The sequence below is a fragment of the Heteronotia binoei genome, chromosome 3 (assembly GCF_032191835.1).
Source record: "Heteronotia binoei isolate CCM8104 ecotype False Entrance Well chromosome 3, APGP_CSIRO_Hbin_v1, whole genome shotgun sequence".
NCBI classification, from domain to species: Eukaryota; Metazoa; Chordata; class Lepidosauria; order Squamata; family Gekkonidae; genus Heteronotia; species Heteronotia binoei.
Genome location: NC_083225.1, coordinates 40603156 through 40626899, shown reverse-complemented (window position 1 = coordinate 40626899; position 23744 = coordinate 40603156). Strand labels below are relative to the sequence as shown.

Here is a 23744-nt window from a genome sequence, read left to right as displayed (position 1 = left end):
GGCTTGAGGTTGACTCAGCCTTCCATCCTTCCAAGGTTGGGAAAATGAGTACCCAGCTTGCTGGGGGGAAAGTGTAGATGACTGGGGAAGGCAATGGCAAACCACCCCGTAAAAAGTCTACTGTGAAAATGTGAAAGCAACGTCACCCCAGAGTTGGAAACAACTGGTGCTTGCACAGGGGACCTTTCCTTTCCTTTTCCTGTACTAGACAAATCATTGGTTAATGTAGAATCAGTTCTGACTTAAAGCAGCTTTCCAAGGTTTCAAGAGGAGACAATGAAGATATCAGGTACTGAATATCTTATGCAAAGGGTGTACTCTACCATTGAGCTATGGCGCTGCTCATTGTATGTGCATGACCAAGGGTATGGAGTACATTTGCTTCTTCACCACACAAATAACAGGGACAGATTGGTAAGGGAACTGGACCTGGGTTGGAGAAAATAGCTGCCCTTTCAAGTACAGCCCAATTCCTTTGAAAGCAAGAGTCCTGTTCTACAAATACTGCTTTACTGGCAGTACTTTGGATCCAACCCACAAACTGTAGAACAGCGGAGGGATTCATAAAACAAATTGTCTTATTCCCCTGTTAACTCAGCAATAAGGCATTAACCCAATTCTGTACTGTGTTCACAGATTCTCTCAATATAAGGGCTAATCTGAAAAGGGTAAAGATCATGAGGAACAGTGGGAAAGGGAGAAGACCAGTGGAATAATAAGGCTTTGTCTGCACTTTAACATTTTTGTAGGTCACTGGAAAAACCAGCATACATCAAAGGACTCCTGGATTAAGAGATCTGCAGAGTTCTGCTCCTGTACTGTGACCTCTCAGGATTGCTTGAAACAGGACAAAACATAGACTGTGCTAGTAGGACATATATGGTTCTCTGGACATAGTTTCAATGCAGTTATACTTAGACAAGGTGTAATTTCAGCATGAAAGAGACTGTCAAGCAAACTTACCTCATTTCAAACTCATTTCATGATTACAGAAGACATGAGCTCCTGATTGGATCACCTTGATGTTCCCCAGTGAACTTCCCAGCAGTTTTGTACCCATAGCCACTTGATGCTTGCAGCTTGTGACTGCTAATGGCCAGTCAAACAACTAAATCATCTCATTTACTGAAGCAAGAAGGAGCACTATCCTATCGGTTTATAGCAAAGGTGACCAAACTTGCTTAACGTAAGAGCCACATAGAGTAAACGTCAGATGTTTGAGAGCTGCAAGGAAGGAAGGAAAGAAGGAAGGAAGGAAGCTGCTGGCTGGCTTGCCTTGGAGAATACATTTAAAGAGAAAAATGCCTTCTCCAAGTCAGCCAATAGAGTGGTGGGGACTTTGAGAGTCACCCAGCATGTGTGAAAGAGCCACATGCTCCTAAGCCACAGTCTGGCCACCCCTGGTTTATTGCTTGGGTCATAATATTGACCAAATTGTCTCCAGGTCATTTCCTCTTTGCTCATGTACAGTCACATGCCTCCAATATTGGATGAATTGCACTACCTGCTTTTTGGAGCTGTACAATCAGTTGTATAGCACCGGCATAGCCCAGGCGATCCTGATGTCATCAGATCTTGGAAACTAAGCAGGGTTGGCCCTGGCTAGTATTTGAATGGGAGACCTCCAAGGAATACCAAGGTCAGGACACGGAGGCAGGCAATGGCAATGAACTAGGGGCGTATTTTTCAGGCTCAGATATATTGAACATGAAAAATATCAGTATTTTCTAATATTTCCAAAACTCAGAATCAGTATGGTATTGGAATTCAAGAAATAATCAGGATTGCTGAATTTTTTGTCATGCTGGACACCTTCTCCAAGTGACAAGCAAATGCATCACTTGGGGAAGGTGTTTAAAGGGAGCTCAATCCTTTTGGATGTTTTCTCCAGGCAGTGAGTGAACATGCCACTTGAGGAGGGTGTTTAAAGGGACCGATCCCTTTGAGCACCTACTCCAAATGGCGAGCAAACTCACTGCTTGGAGAGGGTGTTTGAAGGGACAACAATCCTTTTGGATGCCTTCTTCAGGTGATCCCTTTTAGCACCTGTTCCAAGTGGCAAGTTTTCTCCTGCAGTCTGGTTTAGACTAGGTTGCAGGAGAAGAAGAGATTGGATCATATCCTTCCCTGCACTACCTGAAGGAGTCTCAGAATGGCTTACAATCTCCTTTCCTTTTCCTTCCCCACAACAGTAGGTGGAGTTGAGAGAGCTCTAGCAGAAACTGCTCTTGAAAGGAACAGCTCTGTGAGAGCTTGCGACTGACTCAAGGTCACATCAGCAGATGCATGTGAAGGAGTGGGAAATCATACCTGGTTCTCACAGATAAATGTCTGTGCACTTAACCACTACACCAAACTGGGAGCCCCAGGACCTACTGTGATGTGGGGCAGATTGCTCAGTGCAATGCAGGAGATCTTGGCTGGGCTCACTTTCTGCTGCTGACCAGTTCAAACCTATGGATTTTTGCTGATGTTTTATTAGTGCCAACAGGAGTGGAATTCTAGCAGGAGCTCCTTTGCATATTAGGTCACCCACCCCCGATGTAGGCAATCCTCCAAGAGCTTACCAATAAGAGCCTTGGAAACTCTTGGAGGATTGGCTACATCAGGGGTGTCTGGCCTAATATGCAAAGGAGCTCCTGCTAGAATTCCATCCCTGAGTGCCAATAAATGATTGTTTTGGTACCATTCACTATGCCAATTGGATTCATTCAGATTTGCTTGGACATGTCCAAATAGCATGCCAAATTATTAGCTCCCTCCTCATGACCACAGGAACAGGACATGAACTGAAACAACAGTTGTTTGAGCAAAACTAAATATACTGCATTATCTTCTACCTTACCATAATGTAACAACATCAACTTCCAGTGCCATCACGCCCAACTTTATGAATAAGTCATTTCTTACCTTTCTGTTTAGAGCAACTCCATCTTCACAGTCCAGCACTGCACAATCCACATTAAGAGATGGAACTTTTTGTATCTTTCGCTCATCATCAGCAGGCACATAGAGGACAGCTCTCCTGGGTATATAGCTGCGAGATGGTGTCAAGCGAAAATCAGGCTTTGGAACAGCAACAGGCAGAAGACAACTTCTGTAAAGAGATGAAGCATCCATTAGCCTCCCAGAAGTTAAAAAAAATCTTTAAAAGCTCCTATGAATTTTTGCTGATGTTTTATTAGTGCCAATAAACAATTATTTTGGTAATGTTCACATGCTGACTTCCTCCGAGGAGTACAAAGTGGCATTTTATCCTCACAACAACTCTGGGAGATAGGATGCAAAATGAACCCACAGAGAAAGAAAGGGTTAAGAACTTCCGCCCCATGATGCTTATGCTGCGATCAAATTAAAAAACCCTTCCTCCCCAAAGTTGCATTTCTATAAAAAATAAAACAAAATTTGTTAGAACAACTGCAAGTATCCCATGGAACAGTTTGTCTGTCCCTCCCCCGGCAGGGATTTGAGTCTGGCCTTCCATTTCCCAATGAAATGTGCTGCATCAGGAGGGAAATGAATTTTTGTCAACTGAAGAACAGAAACATGAATAACTACAGGAAATGTAGTTGTCTCAGATGTGTAAAAAGCAGTTATCTCTGGAAGAAAATAGATAAAACTACACATGTATCCTTCCCTCTGCAGTTTAGAGAGGAGATATGAGACTCTCAAGATGTTTTTGGTAATAGCCCTGTTTTCAGGGCTTTTTTGTAGAAAAAGCACAGCAGGAACTCATTTGCATATTAGGCCACACCCCTGACACCAAGCCAGCTGGAACTGTGTTCCTGCTTCAAAAAAAAAAAAAAAAAAGCCCTGGCTGTGCTAAATTTTTCTCAGCAGCTTGTAGAATTCCTCATGGAATTTTATGTATAGATTTCAACAGGGCTTTATTGTTAGAAAAAGCCCAACAGAAACTCAATGGCCATACCCCCTGACACCAAGCCAGCCAGAACTGCGTTCCTGTGCATTCCTGCTCAAAAAAAGCCCTAGATTTCAAATTTTAGAGATTTTAGAGATTCCTAACTATTGGTAATTGGTCTGGCCAGTTTTATTTCCAAATGATTTTATTGTATAGCTTTTGCTTCTCACTTGTACTGGCTGTTTGCCGAATAAATACACTGAATGGGGGGGGGGGGGGCAGACTGCACATGTAAAGACTTTAGTTTGCTGATTTGTCTTTGGTTATATCAACATTGATCATAATTTAGATCTTAAACATGCAAGAACATATTGGTCAGTGCAGCACATATCACATTGCATTCACTTGTGCTCCACAACACTGTATTACTTTGTTTAAATAGAACCAAAACAAACATTATTAAAATAGCATATTTTTTTCATATAATGTTGGATCCAGCAAAACTTTCCCATTGGTAATGTTTACCTCTGTAGATATTTCGTAGGATTCGACCCTATGGTTTCTCAACACAGGCATGGAGTGCTCATTTTAACACACAGCTTAACCACACCTGATGTGTGCTAAAACTCCCTTCCGAAAGTTGATAGAGATGACCAAAATTAGCTGGGTTGAGAAAGTTTGCTCCACGATAGTTGAGTGTTTGTGTAAATTACATGTGTGCACGTTAAACTGAGCTTTAAAATATATCCTATGATGGAAAGTGACACATCACTAACAGTGTAATCCTAAACAGGTCGATACCTTTCTAAATCCATTTTATTTATTATTTATTTACTTTATACCCCCACCTTTTTATCCAGTGGGGATCCAAAGCGACTGGCATCATTCTCCTCTCCTCCATTTTATCCTCCCAACAACCTTGTGAGGTAGGTTAGGCTGAGAAAGCGTGACTGGTCCATGGCATGAGCTGAGATTCAAACCTGGCTTTCCCAGATTAGCGTTGGCAGGTTGGAAAATACCTGGAGACGGTGGGGGTGGAGCTGGGAGAGGGCAGGATTTGGAGAGGGGAGGGGCCTCAGCGTGGTACAATGCCATAGAGTCCATCCTTCAGAGCAGCCATTTTCTGCAGGGGAGATGATCTCTGCCAGCGGGAGATCAGTTGTCAAAGCAAGAAATCTTCAGGCCCCACCTGGAGGCTGGCAACCCTACACCAGATACTAATCTTAACAATACCACACTGGCTCTCTAAACTATCTGCACTTCTGACTCTAGCGGAGTTTATTCCTGGAGTCCAAGGAATCATGTGGATCAACAGCCATGAGGGTCAAAAGTCTGCAGTAGGGAAAGGAGGAAAATTGTGCCCTTCTGCCTCTTGTGTCAATAGAACTCTGCTGATGGATCATAGAGTTTTTCCTCCCAAATTTCTAGATCATCCAGGAAAAGTTTTCCCAGAAGCTCCTAAAGTGGCTGGCGTGCAACGTCACCAGCATGATGATGTCACTGAACTGTGTGCGCAGAGCGAGTGCAAAAGAAGCCCCCTGCCGAAGCCTGCAGGTAACTTGGCAACCCTACTCTGTAATCTAGAGATGAGATTACAATTCTGGGGGATCCCCAGGTCCCACCTGGAGGCTGGCATCAATACTTCAGTATATGAAAAAGTGTGCGTGCACATGGAAGCGTCCACCTCAAATAAAACTTTGTTGGTCTTAAAAGTGCCACTAGTCTTTGTTCTATTAAGAAATCTAGTTAGAGAAACATCTGTGACAATCCTTTAAAGTATTTGTTATGATGTTTTGGCCAGAGCCCCGTGGTGCAGAGGGTTAAAGCTGCAATAGCAACATCACCCCAGAGTCGGAAACGACTGGTGCTTGCACAGGGGACCTTTCCTTTCCTTTGGCCAATTGCTTTTTTACGTTTTCATTCCAAAGAGGCAGGAAGGTGCACAGTCCTACACAGCAAATCATTGGAGATGAGGACACTAAGGATGGAGTCAGGATGCAGAATAACATGTTCTGAGAAAGGACTAATAATAGCTGAATGCAGCTGCTGGAATGTTTTCTGTTGCTCTGTGCAGCCAGTTCTGCATCCAGAATGCTGATAGGGGCAAGGTTAGCTCAGGCAAGCCTGATCTTGTCAGATCTTGAAAGCTAAGCAGGGCCAACTCTGGCAAGTATTTGGATGGGAGACCTCCAGAGAATACCAGGATCCAGAGCCAGCAGCAGGCTTCCAAGCCACTTCTCTGAACATCCTCCATGCCCCGGTAGGAGTTGGAAGAAGACGACTGCAGATTTATACCCTGCCCTTCTCTCTGAATCAGAGACGCAGAGCGGCTTACAATGCCCTATGTCTTCTCCCCCCACAACAGACACCCTGTGAGGTGGGTGGGGCTGAGAGGGCTCTCACAGCAGCTGCCCTTTCAAAGACAACTCCTGCGAGAGCTATGGCTGACCCAAGGCCATTCCAGCAGCTGCAGCTGCAGGTGGAGGAGTGGGGAATCAAACCCGGTTCTCCCAGATAAGAATCTGCATACTTAACCACTACACCAAACTGGCTCTCCATACCAAACTGCCATGACTTCTGGGCACAGGCATACACATACACACACCAGAAACAACAACACTGAGATTTCTGAATTTGGACATTAGTATCACATGGGCACGGGCACACACACCAAAAACAGCAACACTGAGATTTCTGAATTTGGACATTAGTATCACAGTACTAATCACCATCAACAAATGAGATAAAAACTGTGGTTTAAAAACCAGGTTTCATACTTGCTAACAAACCACAGTATGTTGAGCAACTTGCATTCATGCACCATGATACAGTGAAGTTCACACTTCACAATAAATCACAGTTTGAACATAGCCTGAGAGTTAATATACTGGCAGCGGAATGTACAAGGATGGTCCTAGACTGTCTGGCGCTATAGTCAAGGCTAACTCCTGGTGTGCCCCCCCCGCACTGATAGCGTCACCAAGTCACATGGGGGGTGCCCAATTTGGCTCCCCCAGAAGACCAGCACCCTAGGCAATCGTCTAGTTTACCTGACAATGTACATACACTATTTCTTACACAGAAGTTTTGGCCATCGTCAAAAGAATTTCTTATATATTTAACCGCGTTTCTATTCACCCCCCTCCTTAACAGGCCCTTAATTATTTAAAAATATTTAATTATTTAAAGTATCATTTCTCTCTCACCAAAGGGCCCTCCAGGTATGCCTCGCAATCATATATGCATCAACACAAAAAACTTGCAAAAAATAAAACAATAGCCATCATGAAATTATATAATAATATAGTTTAGCAGTATACAACAATAAGTTTGCGTGGTAATTTCCTCTAAGCCAAGGAAGATTTAAATTGTAATAAATGCCAACAGGTCTTGAGAGCATACCCAGCTAAGCCAGCCCAAGAACTTGGCTATTCAAACAAAGCAGGAGTCAAGTTGCACCTTTAAGACCAACCAATTTTTATTTAGAACGTAAGCTTTTGTATGCTCTTAAGCACACTTCATCAGACGAGGAATCCAGCACAGTGAGCAAAGCCATACATAGGCGAGCAGAGCCATACAGAGCTGGTAGGCAGTGGCCCAGAATGCAACATGGTACAGATTTAAGAACCGATGACAGTGAAGTAAAATTATCTGGTAGGCAGTGATTTAGAATGTAAAATGGTACAATGACAGAATAGTAAAATTAACAAATTGAGCAAACCTTTGATCTGAGTAGCATGAGCATGCTATTCAAAGTTACTTTTCAGTCTCTTATTGATACAGCTGTGGGATGCGTAGATAGCCATAAACTAATCATCCTGGTGATCGGCCTAACATTTTTTGTTTTTATCATTTTGTTCTGATGGCTTGTTTCTCAAAGAATTAGCCCTAATGAATGGCTAAAAGAGCTCAGATCATATATGTCTAATTGCAGTCAAGAGCAGCACTTGTCTGCTTGTACATTTCAATTTACCTCTGGGGATAATGTTTGTTAATTGTATTTCTTTATACACTGGTTGAAGGTGGGGGGGGGGACAGAGAAGGAGGGAGCTGCTTGCTCAGAAAGGGGCTAAGTGTTCTCTCCTTTTCCTTTGTTCGCCCAAGAAGCTAAAGTCACTTCAAGAGGCACTTAATCCCATCATCCATGGTTACAATTGCCTTACAGCATCAGTCAAAAAGGATCTTAAGTAAATGCAGCTATATTGTGTAATTAAAAGAAATGCAGGTAGTTATTGCTGGGGGCACTTCCCAGGTCCAAATATGTAAAATGGCACAGCAGGGCTCCTAAATGCTGCAGTGTTTTAAATTTGGTCAAGGATGACAATATCACACAGATCAAGAGAAGGAATATGCGCAGAGAGAGAAAGCGAAAGCCCTTCTCTCCTACTGTGTATTGTAAAGCAAAAGAAAAGAGGAGGGACCTCTAACGTTTGAAGTGACAATGGCCATGTGAAAGGGAAATAAAAATATCAAGAGAAAGAGAAAAAACAAGAAGCAAAACTGAGCTGCCTAAAACACAACAATAATAATAAGTCCAAGAGAACACATAATGGAGAGTGCAACACTGAGTATTAAGGAAGGGCTAGTAATTTCTGTTTTAGAAATATTAATCCCAATGATGACAAATCATGATTCACAAAATAACAAGTCAAACATTGCAATCTTAAACTCTGAAGTCATGGACTCAAAGCTTCATGTAGGATTGTGTTAAAAAAATAAGCCACATTAGAAACAAGTTGTTTGCTGAATGAAACTGGTGGGGAAGTCAGGAGAGATAAAGGACTAAACAACCTACTGCAATCAGCTGCTAAAATGGGTATCCTGTTTCAAGCGGAAAAGGAGCACATAAACTGTGGATAGGAAGTATGCATACCAAATCACTGCTTACTTTTTTTAAAAGTGAACAACAAATGAGGACTGTGTGTACTGAAAAATTTCTACAAATTTATTTGAAATCTTTGTGAATTTTTTGTACCCGTTCTCAAACTTTCTCAATACATTTACTGGTCCGTAAACCCATGGATGTTAAATGAAACTTAAGTCCAAGCTAGCCTGCATTGAATTCTATCTTGTATTATTTTTCCCTTGGTGTTACAGTAAAGTAAATGTAAATAAATATATATAGAAAGACAGGAACTTTCCAGTGATTACCAGAACTAAACTGTCAAAGATCTAAAATAAAAGATTTATAGACCATAAAACAAAACCATAAAATGATAAATTGAGACCACGGGTTAAATGGCTAACCAGTTCTGCTCCTCCCACCATCATTAACTCCCAGGATCTTTTATTTAAGGAATCAAGAAAATTAGCTCAACAATACCAACTCTTGGTTTGCAAACATCTACTGCATCTTTGCAAACATTGTGGCCAGCTTTTCCTTTCAAACTGGTAACTGGAAATCAGTGGCCACAGTTCACTTTAGAAATTTCAGCTTGCCCACTGAAATGGGCTCAAGCTTTCTGGATGCATTTTGCTCTAGCCAAACTATCGTTTAGTAGAACAGCAATTTATAATGCCTTATTATATTGAGGAGCGCTGGAAGAAAGACTTATTTAGCAACAGAAGACTGAGGCAAGCTAATTTTTGTTGAAAAAGTAAAACTGTCGCACATCTAGTTGGAAAACACAATTAAAGCACCCTGGATTTCAATGGAACAGCTCCAAATAAGGCTATGACCTTAATCCCTACAGTCAGAAGCGGAGACCAGTGATTTGCACAGTGCCATCTTATGCAGAGCTATTCCAATCTAAACCCACTTAGATTGGAGTAATTCTGCATAGGATCGCACTGCCAGACTGCAATCCTATGCATACTAAGCTAAGAGTAAAGTTCAGCTGAGCACAGTGGCACGTATTTCTGAGTATGCATAGGACTACATTGTTACAAATAGGTATACAGTTTCTTATATTTGATTGCTAAGTATGATCTATGTAAACCAACAAATACCAAAAAACAGTTCTCATTCCAGCCAGAATCCTGTATGGAAAGGGTTGTAGGGCTCATACCATTCCTGTTCCACTCACAATGGCTCCCAATCAGCTTCCAGGCCTCACTGAAGGTGATGATACTGCCCTTTAAAGACCCATATAACTTGGGACCAACATATCTTAAGGACCACATACATTCCTATGAACCTATCGATTAATCACTAAAGCCATCTTCAAGAGCCCATCTTTGAGGCTAGATTGGTGGTGACTTTCTTCCTCCCCAGAGTTATTTTGTCTATCCTCTTTGATCACTGTCTTCCACCAGTGGGTGGAGACTCATCCATATCATTTGGTGTTCTCTCACTGACCCTCCTTCCTGTTTATGTTTTAATTATTTTGTATGTATTTTAGAAAGCTTTTTAAAATGGTTTTCATTGTCACCTTGAGGATCTTAAGCTGGGAAAGCAACATCAAAATGTATAAAATAAATAGGCAGGCAGTTAGCTGCTTTTCAACATTAGACCAGTACAAGAGGGACCAACCTGGAACTTTCCAACAAAACTTCAGAAAAATTGACTTCCAAATAAGTCCAGACTAACAAAGAAAAATCTGGGTAAATGCCAGAGATGCTAGACTATAACATATTATTGATTTTCCATTGGGAAGATGATTTTTTTCACCAAAACACTCAAGTACCATACAAGTCCCTGGCATAGCAACCTGAATATCAATGAATCCTGTCATTTGCATTTGCCCTCTGAATTCTGAAACATGCAACATTGGCTTCATAATGTTCTTAATTTGACTAGATCCATGCAGGTTTAGATCTAATTGATAGTTATTAGCCATGTTCAATAAATACAGTCTCCATGTTCCATGGCATTGTGGTTTCAACAACCAGATGGTGGCAACAAACAGGGGATGGTCGTCACCTTCACACTTTACTTGTGAGCTTCCAGAGTCATCTGGCTGATCGCTGTGGGAAAGAGAGTACTGGAAGATATAGATCTTAGTGTGATCCAGCAAGGCACGCACCTACAGCCATAAAGCAACAGTATTGCTATATCATGCCAAAGTAATTTGAAAACGTATTTTCTGCTTTAAAAATCTTCTAAAATTAAATTAAGCAGGTCTATTTAATCAGTCTTGAATAGCAAAGGCTGATATGTCATTATTAACTAATATTCATACATCTTTATTATGGTATCATTTTTATCTGATGAGTCTAAAGTACAGTATAACAGTATCTTAACAAGTTCCAGAGCCAGCTAAATTCTCAATTAGCGATTAAAAAAAGAGAGAGAAGCATCCTCCATCTTTCATTCAGTCCCAAGAGTGAGTCCCTCATTGCAATTAATTTCCAGGGCTTTTAATTATACAAATGGAAAATCATATGCAAGTCACATTAACCAGGAAAAAGGATGATATGATATCCCAGGAGTTTATTACACATTTCATACTTCACTGACTGTTTGCAGAACTCTTATCATAATGATTACAGGCACAGTAATGAAGACAACTATGACATTAGGGCTCTCAAATTAATGGAGCCCCCAAAGATGCTTATGAAGACAGATGCTTTAGCTCATTTTAAATGAGGAGCGATGTGGACACCCTGATCTAAAAGCGTCACACTGGAACATGGGCTTTGCAATGCTGAAATAACAAAAATGTGGCATTAAGAATGCCCCTTTTGAATCACTTATTCTATCTATCTATCTATCTATCTATCTATCTATCTATCTATCTATCTATCTATCTATCTATCTATCTATCTATCTATCTATCTATCTACCTACCTACCTACCTACCTACCTACCTACCTACCTACCTACCTATCTAGATTTTTATCCCACCCTTCCCCTAGAATGGGGCTCGAGGCAGGTCATAACGTGACAATACAATAACAGTAATAAAATTCAATTCAATTAAACCCAATTTGTTTAACACACAGTTTTTGGCATAAAAAATCCACTGCATTGTTAGCAGAGTCCACCAGAATTATATTACTGGAATGCCTTGTGGAATAACTTTGTCTTCCATGCCTTGCAGAATTCAGACAAGTCCCTACAGGGCATGAGTCTCCTCAGACAGAACATTGCAACCTGGTTCTCCTCAGACAGAACATTCCAAAAGGTTCTCGCTCCTGTTGCACTCAGATAGGAAAATCAAGGGCTAGGCACCACCAAAAGCCCATGTGTGGCAGAACAAAGACACCATGGGGGGTCATAATGGGACAGGAAGTCCTTTAGGTATGATGGTCCTGAACTGTTTAGCTAGGATGTGAACTGGACAGCAGAGTCCCAGGAACCCCAGTGATGTCATCAAGGTAATACACAGTATCATCTTTGTATGCTTATCCATGCTCCTTAGAACAGTCCTCCAGCAAGGGTCTCTCCATGCATTATTTTAGTAATCCTTATTAACAACCCTGTAATGTAGAACAGTATTATTGATCCCACATAACAGGTAAGGAAAGCTAAGAGAAACAGAGTTCTGCATGAAGCCAGCGCATGAGTCACGGCAAGACTGCAACCAGGGACTTGCTAGCTGACACCTGCATTTTGTAGATGAGTGTCATACAGCCTCATTTTATAGCAAAATTATAGCAGAACATTTTCAGCATTCAACCACATAAAAGTTTGTCATTTTGTCTTGTTCCTTGGTGTTTTACAGCACTTGGGCACAACAGAGCGCAAATGCAAATGCAGCCTGGGGCTCAATCTAATCTGCGACTATCAAAATTAATACAGTTGGGTTTTTTTATTATTTTTAAGCAAATAAGTAAAGACATATTTCTGTGCTCAAGAGGATATTTTAAAAATAAAACTAAACAGCTACAAAAGAGGACTTCCTTCAGACAGCCATTTTTGTATGACAACCTACAAAAGTGTGTCTCTCCATATTAGGCACACAGTAGGAGTTTCTTCTCTGCCTCTCACAGGTGCCATTAAATCTATCCACATCTATTTGGGGAGATACTGCAACACAGAAAAACCAATCAAAACTGGCCCAAAATGTTAAGCTCATAAAGTTGCACTGTGCCTAGTGGGGCTCGGTTTCCCAGATCTTCCGTGGGGGTTTTTTGGGAGGGGGGGAGAAGTACAGACAAAAGTTCTACATCAGCATCTCCCACCATATCTGAATTCCTTTTTTTTCTTTATTAAAAAGCCCCTCACCAGATTCATAAAAGCCAAGCTCCGCTTCATCTAGGTGTTTCACAGTATAAAGAGGGCAGAAGGCAAGCCCATGGTCTTGAAGACATGATTGATTTGCCACTGCCACCCCACCACATGAAAGTGTTCAAACTTAATCCAACCTCTGCAGAGAAGCAAAAAGAAAGTCTTCAACGTTTTAGGCGCTTGCTGTCATTAATTTAAAGTCAAACGGATAAGATGGGATAACAAAAGATGAAGAATATATGTTTTAGAATGTAATGCGATTGATGCAGCTACACATCCGCGATTCTTACTCCCAAACATACTACCCCAGAAGTAGGTATGTTGATAAGATTTATTGCCAGCCATGATAAAGAACCACACTGGTAATTCACACCCAAGGGTGCTTGGCATTTACATTTTTTTTAAATAGCAGTCCTAATTTTCGACGCTGAGGGGAACTGCAAAAGCAGCATCTGATACAGCATCAGTCTACCATACAAGAGGGGAAAACAAATCCAAAACTCCACAGTGCACCCAAGTTATTTGCCCAGCTTAAAATAATTATTTGAATCCTGGCCAATACATTCAGGAATAAATAGCAGCTACTCACTTTTACAGAAGAAAACCAAAAGGAAACCATAGGGATAGTGGCGAGACATATTCACTGCCCATGGCATGGAGAAGAATCAAACCTAACCACACAGTGTTAGCCTGAGTTCTGTTCTTGGTCATTTTAGAATGGGATGGAATGGGATGTATGTCCGTACATAAACACAGATGATAGGGTAGATATATACTGGAATGATACATCACAATGCACATTCTTACATTTAATTTTCTTTAATTGTACCTGACCTATACATATAATTTGCATGTGTTTTTAAGCCCAATCTCAGAAACTAAGCAGGGTCAACTCTGGTCAATACCTGGATGGAAGACCGAAAGGAAGTCCAGGGTCACACAGAGCCAGGCAATGGCAAACCATCTCTGATCATCTTTTGCCTTGAAAACCCAACAGGGTCACCATAAATGGAATGCAACTTGATGTCAAAAGAACAGAAACCTTAGTTTATCCTATTTGAAAACAAATTTTAGAAATTGAGGAAAAAAGAGAAGAAAGAACTATACTACAGTAAGAGCAACAGTTGAAAGAAAGTGAGTTACATTAGGACAAACCCCCCACAATAATGGGAGAGCAGGACAACAAAAATGTGTGCGGGGAGGGGAAGAGTATGTCATTTCAACATTGACATCATTGTGTGGGGGAGATAAAATGGTTGTAGATGTTAAGAAAGGCAATAATATTTCCACATCAGCTGAGAACGAAATCTAACCTTTGATGATGATACATAGAGAGAGAGGAGAACAATCAGAAAAGGACAGACTCTCACAAAATGGGATTGAGAGTGATTTAAAAAACCAAACAACAAAGGATAAAACTAGCACAGAAGTCTAAGGTGCACCAAACTTGGTCAAGGTAAATGGTGGGCATAAAGCTCCAGAGAGTTAATGAAATAATTTTTGAAGAGAAAGGCAATTGTACAAGAGAGAGAGAGAGAGAGAGAAGCTTGACTGAGATTCAAGAGGAAAAACCAAGCCACAAATAAAAATTCTGCTATAATAATCATAGCTGCAAGACAAAACTAGTTGATAATTGCAGTTCCCTGTATTAAATATGCTAAGTGAAATTACTGAAAACTGCATACTGTCACAAAAAAGGACATCCTTTCCATAGGCTTAGAAGAAGAAGAAGAAGATTTTGGATTTATATCCCGCCCTCCACTCCGAAGAGTCTCAGAGCGGCCTACAATCTCCTTTCCCTTCCTCCCCCACAACAGACACCCTGTGAGGTGGGTGGGGCTGGAGAGGGCTCTCACAGCAGCTGCCCTTTCAAGGACAACCTCTGCCAGAGCTATGGCTGACCCAAGGCCATGCTAGCAGGTGCAAGTGGAGGAGTGGGGAATCAAACCCGGTTCTCCCAGGTAAGAGTCTGCACACTTAACCACTACACCAAACTGGCTCTCCTTACAAATATCAGTTCTACGGTCAGCTCAGATGTGAACACATCTTGGCAAATGTAGAGTCCGGTATCATAGTTATGTCAAAACAGAGGCCTTTTTTTCTTTTTCATCCTTAATTCTTTCCATAGCATCTATGAAACTACCTACAGACCAGAATCCTAAGAACAGTTTCCAGGAAAAAAGCCACTTTGAACAAAATGGGACTTACTTCTGAGTAGAACTGTTTAGAATTGGCTCTGTCTTCTTTTCTGTGGTGTTCTGAGGCTGAGAAATTGGTTTGTTAACACAAATAACAATACACTCCGATTAAAACTGAACCCGAAGTGTTTGTATTCACACACATTTAAATGTAATGTTATATTTCTGCACAAACAGTAAAAGAACAAGCTACATAATGTATAGGCAGATTCAACATTAAAATAAGAGAAAGATAAAAATATTTACAATTTGTCTACTCTTACAATTTCTGACACTAAAAGTATGTTTACAGGCGTTTCCCTACATTAGAATACAATGTATATTGTATATACACTCACACTGAAGAACTCAAACCAATAGAAGGTGTTATCCGAAAAAGTCATCAATAATACAGGCTTGTGTTTTACAAAAAAAAAAAGAGAGAGAGAGAGAGAGAGATTCATCAATTGCCTTTGCAGGCGTCACAAATCAGTAATTTAGTATTGATTTTTGAACAACTACAGATTCTTTTTTGCAAGCACATTGACGATTTCATGGAATACATCCCATATTGCTCTGTCTTCGTTGGCCTTCTGGAGTGGCTGGTTGCCCACTCTGTGAAACAGGATGCCAATCTTTGTGAGTTTAGTGCTATGCTTAGAGGCAGCCTTCCCACCTCAGACACCAACAAGGTTTTTGGGGTATGAGCCCCAAGAGTCAAAGTTTCCTGCATCAGATACTAGCATTCACACAAAGTTCCTGCTTTGCTTCATCCAAGGTCACTTGTGTAACTCTACAAATGGATGATAAAATGCTAAAGAATGGATAATTTATGATTTGCTATTGCAAATTGAACTTTGTGGGTTTGAAAGCGATATAAATGCTGTTGTAGCATTATGTCCACTCCATGTCTCCCTTTTTCATGGAATGCTGAAATCCTACCAAACCTTCAAATGTGTCTCTTTCTACAATTTGGCAATATCAAGATATCTAATTCTCAATGTTGCACCATCTGTGGATACAGAAAAATCCCACAATGGAAAAATGGGGTTTAAAAAGCCCCAAACAGAAACTACATCAGAACTCATGCTGTCAGTGTTCAGAGCAGGAGAAAGGGGGCTTCTCCTGTCTTGTCAGAATCTGAGGCTGTTCATGTGGATTGGTGTGCAGAAAGCAATGTCTTCTGCTGCCCCTCTACTCTGGAAGTGCAGCCACTGGGGGTGGCAGGTGGTTGAGAAGCAGGAATGAGGCTGCTGTGTTCAGCCTTTGCCACCAATCTGCCCATGTCCCTCAACCCACCTCGCTCTGTTGCTGAAGCTCACTCATGAGCAGTGGACAGGTGGGTGAGGAGAAGAAGAAGGAACATCTACTGTCAACCCCACCTTGCCAAATTGCCCACCACCTTCATTGTTGCATCATCAGCTTTGCAAGTTGTTCCAAACAGTGGTTTGGAACCTAACCTCCTTTGCCACTTGCATGAGGCATTTCCACTCACACAGGAGGGTAGTTTTCATCAATTCCCTCTTCTCACTGTAGTCTCCAAATCTGAATTGCATGTTTGTAAACGTCTACAGACCCATGTGGACACAACATCATGGATATAAAAGGCTGGGAAAGGAAACTATTTTGGTATATGCACTGCATAGGCCCCAAGTCAGTGAAATCTATATATTCTTTCACCCATAGACATAAACATCCATAAACAGTCACTATAATTTACCACAGGGTCTCAAGAACCATAATACTTCCTCTTTGTGACATTTGTCATAAAAACTAGGAAACTGCTCCTGATCCTAGTACCTCTCTTTGCTCTTTGAAATGGCAAACCATTTCAACTCTTTAATACTCTGAGTAAAGTTACCTATCTAGGTCTCTTTCAAAGAGACATTTCTATAGTATCTTGGATGATTAACAAGTGTTAAAAGTAATAATGCTGGGCTACCTGAGGTTTGTGGTTTTAAAAATATATTAGCAAGTGCTACCCCGTAATGTTACAGATATTAGTATTATGCTGATTTTGGTAGTGTGTCAGCTCTGGCGGATGCCAAGGCTCTTTTTCTAGCAGGAGCTCCTCTGCATATTAGGGAACGCCCCCTGATATGGCCAATCCTCCATGAGCTTAGAGGGCTCTTAGTAAGGGTCTACAGTAAGTTCCAGGAGGATTGGCTACATCAGGGGTGTGTGGCCTAATATGCAGAGGAGCTCCTACTAGAAAAAGAGCCCGCGGACCCATAGATACATCTTCATTACTGAAGACAGAATTGTTCAGTATCATTGTCACAACTCAGAATAATCAGGAAAAGCTTTGAAAACTAATTTTTGGTGGTTCAGCTAAGGTAAAGTTCTTTTAACAAGTTGTTCCTCCGTAAAGAAATTATACTGATTTTTGCCAATCTGCTCAGGCAAACATATCACAACAATTTCTTTGTCTTCAATGACCCAGCTGTCAATAACGACAAGATCTTGAGCAGTCTTATGCATGACTTTCCAAACTTGATACAGACACATTTCACACTTTTTGCATGAGTTTAATTTGGAATTTCTTCTTTTGTCCATAGCAAAAGTATTAATTTGAAAACACTATTGAATTATAGAATTAGTCAATGCATCTCTGGACCACTAACAATTCAGTGTTCAAGTATTGTCAACCCACTAATTTCCCAACACATTTGACATTTCTATATTTTATCTAAATTTACTTTTCAAAAGAGGCAATTTGTTTTTATTTTAAAAAATGATAAGATTTGAGTGCAGCCGTGGATATTTGGCAATTCATCATCTGTTTCCTCCAGATGGACAATTTGTGTTTCCCCCTCATTTTCCTTTAGAAGACCTTTTAGCCCACATACCTAATGATAATGGTTAATGTGAAACACACACACACCCCAATAAGATTGTATCCTTTACCAATACAATACAAAGACAGAATGCTCTTTTTTGAGACAATGGATGATGTCTTCTCCACTGTTTGAAGACTGAGCTATGTTTGGATTCTCGGGAATATCTTAGGTGAAGGGCAGTGTACTAAGAGCCCTGTAATCTCTTGGAGGATTGGCTACATCAGGGGTGTGTGGCCTAATATGCAAAGGGGCTCCTGCTACAAAAAAAGCCTTAAGTGTAAGTCATTGTTTGGATCTTTATATAAATTCACAACAATGACAGGAAGGAATGGCGGCATGCTATAGCCCTGTCTCATCAAGTCTTGGAAGCTACTTGGATGGCTCAGTACTTTGATGGGAGACCACTTGGGAAAATTCTGCAGAGGAAAGCAATGGCAAACCATTTCAACTTCTCACTTGCCTTAAAAGTCCCTTGCTGAGGTCACCATCAGGCAGTTGTGACTTGACAGCACTTATGTATGCACAACAATGACCAGTCAACAGATATGTTGTGAGTGAGCAGGGCATGCCCAAGTAGGGTTGCAAGATCCCCTTGCTGGTCCAGTGGGGGGATATAGGGGTTTTTCCAGGGGTGGGCAGGGTGGCATCATCATGGTAAAGTCCCCTTTTAGAGGAGAGGTTTCCCCCACTGGCCAGCTGATCTGCAGCAGGAAGAAGTCCCCAAAACTGGGGGTCTCCCACTGGAATCTGGGGGCTGGCAACTCTATGCCTAAGCCCTGCCCTGATGTCTGTCCAACCCACCCTTGTAGCCTCAGACCAGGAGGGGAAGAACTCTGAAGGCATTTTGATCTGTTTCCTTCTAACATCAATTCCTGTTTTGAAAAGCTGGAGAAGGCTGCTGACTGTATTATCTTTGCCTGCCCCCAGTCCCTTAAAAAACACACACACACAATAGCCCCAGCAGCAGCACATGCCCTTTCATAGCTCTTCACCTCTTGTGAGAGTTCCTCCTTGGATGATGATGATTTCGCCCGTTTCTGCTTCCTTTCCTTATAGCAGTATCCACCAGCTGGGGGATTATCAACTCTGGACAGTATATTTAACTTGTACAGTCATCCCCCATTCACTGACCAATTTAAAGCATTTTAAAGCAGAAACATGAAAATTAGACACCAGTAATAAATATTTATTAAAACTGTAAATGTTATTAAAATGAATTTTAACATTTATGGACTGTTTCCTTAGCCTCCCCCTCAAAAAAAACCATAGATGAAACAACAGCATACACATTCTGAATATGACACAGAAAGAGGGAGGGGGAACCACAAAAAGCTACTATTTTAATGTTATTGCCATATTAGAATATGTGCATTTTTCAAGGTAACTTCATACCTGAAACTAACTGTAAAATAGATATCTATCATTGCAAATGCTGACCTTTTAAACAACTTTCTGGGTTTTTTAAAAACAATCTACAAGAAACAGGAAGTCTGTAGACTGAGTATACGCCAAGAGCAAAGATCATGACCATATTTACAAGAAAGGAGGCAGAAAAGGGTATTTTAAAGAAAGAGGTCAAAGAAAAAGAAGCAGATCATGATGTCATTGGTAGCTTTAGTACAAGGCATTCCAAAATGGGAAATATGCTTTCAGTTATTTGAAATTATTTGTCACATCCTTGACCATGTTGCCTGTGTGCTTAAGAACCACTTTATATTAAGATCTCCTAGACCTTGCTAACCACCTGCCACCTGCCTTTATTAACAAGTCCCTAATTAATAAAGGCAAAAGTATAACAGAGTTTATTGGTTGTCTGTGGGTTTTCTGAAAACATCAGTATGTAATTCAATACCTTCCTTTTAAATCAAAACTTCTAAAGAGTTAAAGCTAGACCCGGTGTGGGGATTTCAACCTCTCACCAAATCTTAGTCCAGTATCCCAACACTTCCTCTGAACCAATTGTCCTGTGAGGTCACAGGCCACACCTCTGCCTTTTATTTTATTTAAAGAAAAAGATTAAAATACAATTTTCCCCACAACTAGACATTTCCATCAATAGAGCTTGTACATTTGCTGATGTCACTCATTTCCCGCCAGAAATTCAATGTGCACTAATGGTCTTGCAATATCAGCTTGCATGTTTACAGTCTGTATCTTGCCAACCACAGATCCATGCCCAAGCTAAGTTCTACTATTGGGTATGAACTGAGAGGCATGGAAACCACTACTATGCTAAGTGTTCTGGGTTTTTAAAAAAGAAGTACATGGCAAATAATTATTAACAAGGTAAACTTGTTGCCACCATCTCTGTTGACTATGCCTATCAAATATTTGCAGTCACAAAGGGGTGTGAGAGAATGGTATTTAAAGTTGCAGCACTCTAGATAACCATTTTGACAATACCATGGTTTGGGTAGAGATCAGAGAAGCAGTACAATTAACAGAGGAACAGATGGCTGAGTAAAAACAAAACTATTGTAAAAAACTGGATGAAGGAAAGCTACGCTATGGATTATTGAGTAGAAATAGCAAGGAAACTAAATGAAGGGAAATCGCTTGTGTTATGGGCTATGGAAATGGAACAGAAGCAGAAGCCATAACTGCAGCTTACAAATATAACATTTACTTGCTCTGATTCACGACTGTTATTCAAGGCAGGAAATATATGTGAAGTCCTTCCCATTCCCATGGAAAGCAACTGAAAATCTATTACTAAATGAAGATGCAAATGTCCTGACAATTCCAAACACCACTGGGCTTCTAAAATATTTTTTATAAAGGAACATTTAAGGGTAAGCGTGTCTTTTATGGGATCATACTACAGTCATATGAGGTTGATGTCAATATGAAATCCAGAATGCTGAATGAGTAAAGTGTTGTTTGCAGACTGGAGAAACATTCTGAAGTAATTCCATATAAAATGGTAGTACCCCCAAAGAACCATTCTGAGGATACAAATGCAATAAATACAAATGAATGACAGAAACCTGATCCTACCATATTGTCAGTAAGTGTGATGAATGCTCATTATGTCCAAAGATTTTTAAAAGTGTGACATTCTTAAAAAGACAATTCAGCTTCTTGGGGTGGAGAAACTTCACTGAGTGCGTTAGAATTATGGACCAATGGCTTTCAATACAAAGAACTTTAAAATATGAACTACATTTGTTAAAAATTCTCCTCTCCCTATGATTTTTTTAAAAAAAATTCACACACCACCCCTTCCTTCCTTCATTGTCTTTAATCCCTGAATTCTACTTTAGGGAGGGGGGGAGAGGATATTTTAAAGAGGACCAAGAATCTAACCCCATTCCTTTCTTACAGCATTTTCTTCTTATGTATGAAGGCATTTAAGGCTTTGCCAGTTTGACATGCTTATAAGGGGAAAAAATTATGTTAGTTGTGATAATCCTACTACTTTTAAAATATAGATATAAAATTATGCCACATAATATTTATTCAGTATAATCATAATCACACACAAATCATCCAGCAATGTGAATAAGATACACTCCCTATAGATCAGTTTGGTGCACCACATCTTATGAAACTCTATTATACCTGTACCCTCCATTATACCTGTGGTTCCCAATCCAAATTTATTTGCTATATACTTATCTTGATATTCCATCACAGTTCTAAGTCTCAGTCTGGATTGGCACTTGGTTCTATCCTTTAGACAGGCAAATGATTCAGGGGAGGTGTTGTGGATTAATGTTCAAACACCTGCTTGGAAGAGGGACTCCACTCCACAGTGGTAGACTACCAGAAGGGCCCAAGGTCCTGGAAGCTCTAAAAGAATCTCAGGAAACAAGAGTTGGGAAAAACCATCCTTAGTCTGGGACCCTGGAGAGCTGCTGCCAGTCAGTGTAAAAAATACTAGACAGACCAAAGGCACTGTATAAGGCACTGCAGATAATGTATAAATATGTCTAATGTATAAGTATAATGTCTGAGTATGTAAGAAGCACTGAAGATAATGTATAAGTATGTTCAGACACAGGTTTGAGCCGACATTTTTAATACAGCTTGCAATCCCATCCTTTCCAATGACAATTGAAGAGGCTGTTTTGGACACCAGATTCCCTAGTATGTATTGATTTAGCTTTGGGCCTTGACTTGTGTAACTTTCCTCCTTAACTGTCATCACCATCTTCTTCCTTATATACCTCAAGACTTGATGAAAGCATACAGTGAATGTGCCCTCTGATGAGTTAGTTGTCCTCCCTACCACACACAATTGTTTCAGTTAATATTTTAACAATAAATGTAAAAGTTGGTTATTTTTTTTTAACGTGACCCATCGTAAAGTCATTGATAACACAGTAAAATGCCATTGCTTAAGTCAACCTGGAAAGAAGGAATTCTGAGCATGTATCCTACTTTCCCCAACAACAGCAAAAATCCCTTTGAGCTTTTCTTCTTCTTTTAGGTACTGGAACGACATACACATGCACAGCATCTGGATCAATGCAATAGACCATTATGGGTCTGAGAGCCATTACAGTATATCAGTGAGTAAACTGAAAACTAAAGCTGATTTATACAATGACCACAGTGGCACCCTGGGAGCCGTTACGGTCTATCAGGTCAAAATTCTACTTTTAAAAGAGCACCTAAATATGTGTACAACCAATAGAGCTCAGATCTCCCAAGTAACTAGCACGCACATTTCACAACAAGAATGAAGGCAGGTCAGGGGGAGAAAAAGGGTACAAAGCAAGATAAATCATTAATGATTTAAATGCCTCAAAGGCACCTTTCTGATCTGAAACTGCATGTTATAAACTAGTTATTTTTAGGAAACTCCTGGCCTCTTGTGTGCAATGTGACACACTGCAAATACACTTCTGTTTAAAAAACACTGTGCCTAAAACAAAAACAGAATTAAGTTACTTAAAATACTACACTACATATATGATTAAAAATAAAAGCCAAATTTAAATATCAGGCTCAACCGTAATACTACTGCTCGCTCTAAGCAGAAAAAGTTCAGAGTACAAGCTTAATTTTTCCTTTCCTTGGTTGCTTAGGCTCATGAAACAGAGATATAACACTCTTTAAAAAGTAAACATCTAAGTAAAAGGCCAAGTGCAACTTTCCAAATGCAATCTGCCATTAATCTCCTATTTATAGTTTATTTAACCCCCCTCCCACTTACTGTTTATTCCAGGGCCTTCTTATTTTAATGCAATATTTGTTCCGAAGACTAACCTGCAAAAGAACCCTTCTCTCCATACGACCCAAGATGGCAATAATGTTGAAAGGACGGCCTCGCTTGTCAGAGATTATCCAAGCGCTGTCCACTGCCTACAGTTCTCTTTACTAGAGCCAAAAGGCCTAATAAATGCTAATACTCAGCATGACACATCAAGAACTTTAAGCCCCCAACACTGACTAAGAAGAAAGTCTCCCAAATTTACCAAAATTATCTGCAACACAATGGAGAAGAGAAGGAATTAATCAAAGTCTCTCTCTTAGTGCAATGCTTGATTGAACTATCCCAATCCCTTTTCAAATGGGATAACCAAGTGGCAAGTGACCTCAATGACACATCCCAGAGAGGTACACAAGTACCACTTGTTCAATTCTCCCCCCCCCTTTATGACCTCATTAGGAAGGATTTTGAAGATGGTTCCCGAATATTAGAACAAAGTGTCTCCCAACCCCATCTCTATGATTCTTAACATCTCTTGAGTTCTTTGCTCTCCTGATGGCTTTTGAAAGGATGTTCAGAAAAGACAGGCACTTCTGCA

The 23744-nt window shown here is 40.5% G+C and overlaps 1 protein-coding gene across 1 annotated transcript in view; it reads right to left on the bottom strand.

Annotated features, from left to right (window-relative positions):
- CLYBL (citramalyl-CoA lyase) overlaps positions 1-23744 on the bottom strand; it is a 288779-nt gene that overhangs the window by 124295 nt on the left and 140740 nt on the right. Inside the window, exon 2 of the mRNA XM_060233663.1 lies at positions 2911-3097. Within this exon, the coding sequence (XP_060089646.1) occupies positions 2911-3097 (187 nt within the window). The remainder of the gene's footprint in view (positions 1-2910; positions 3098-23744) is intronic.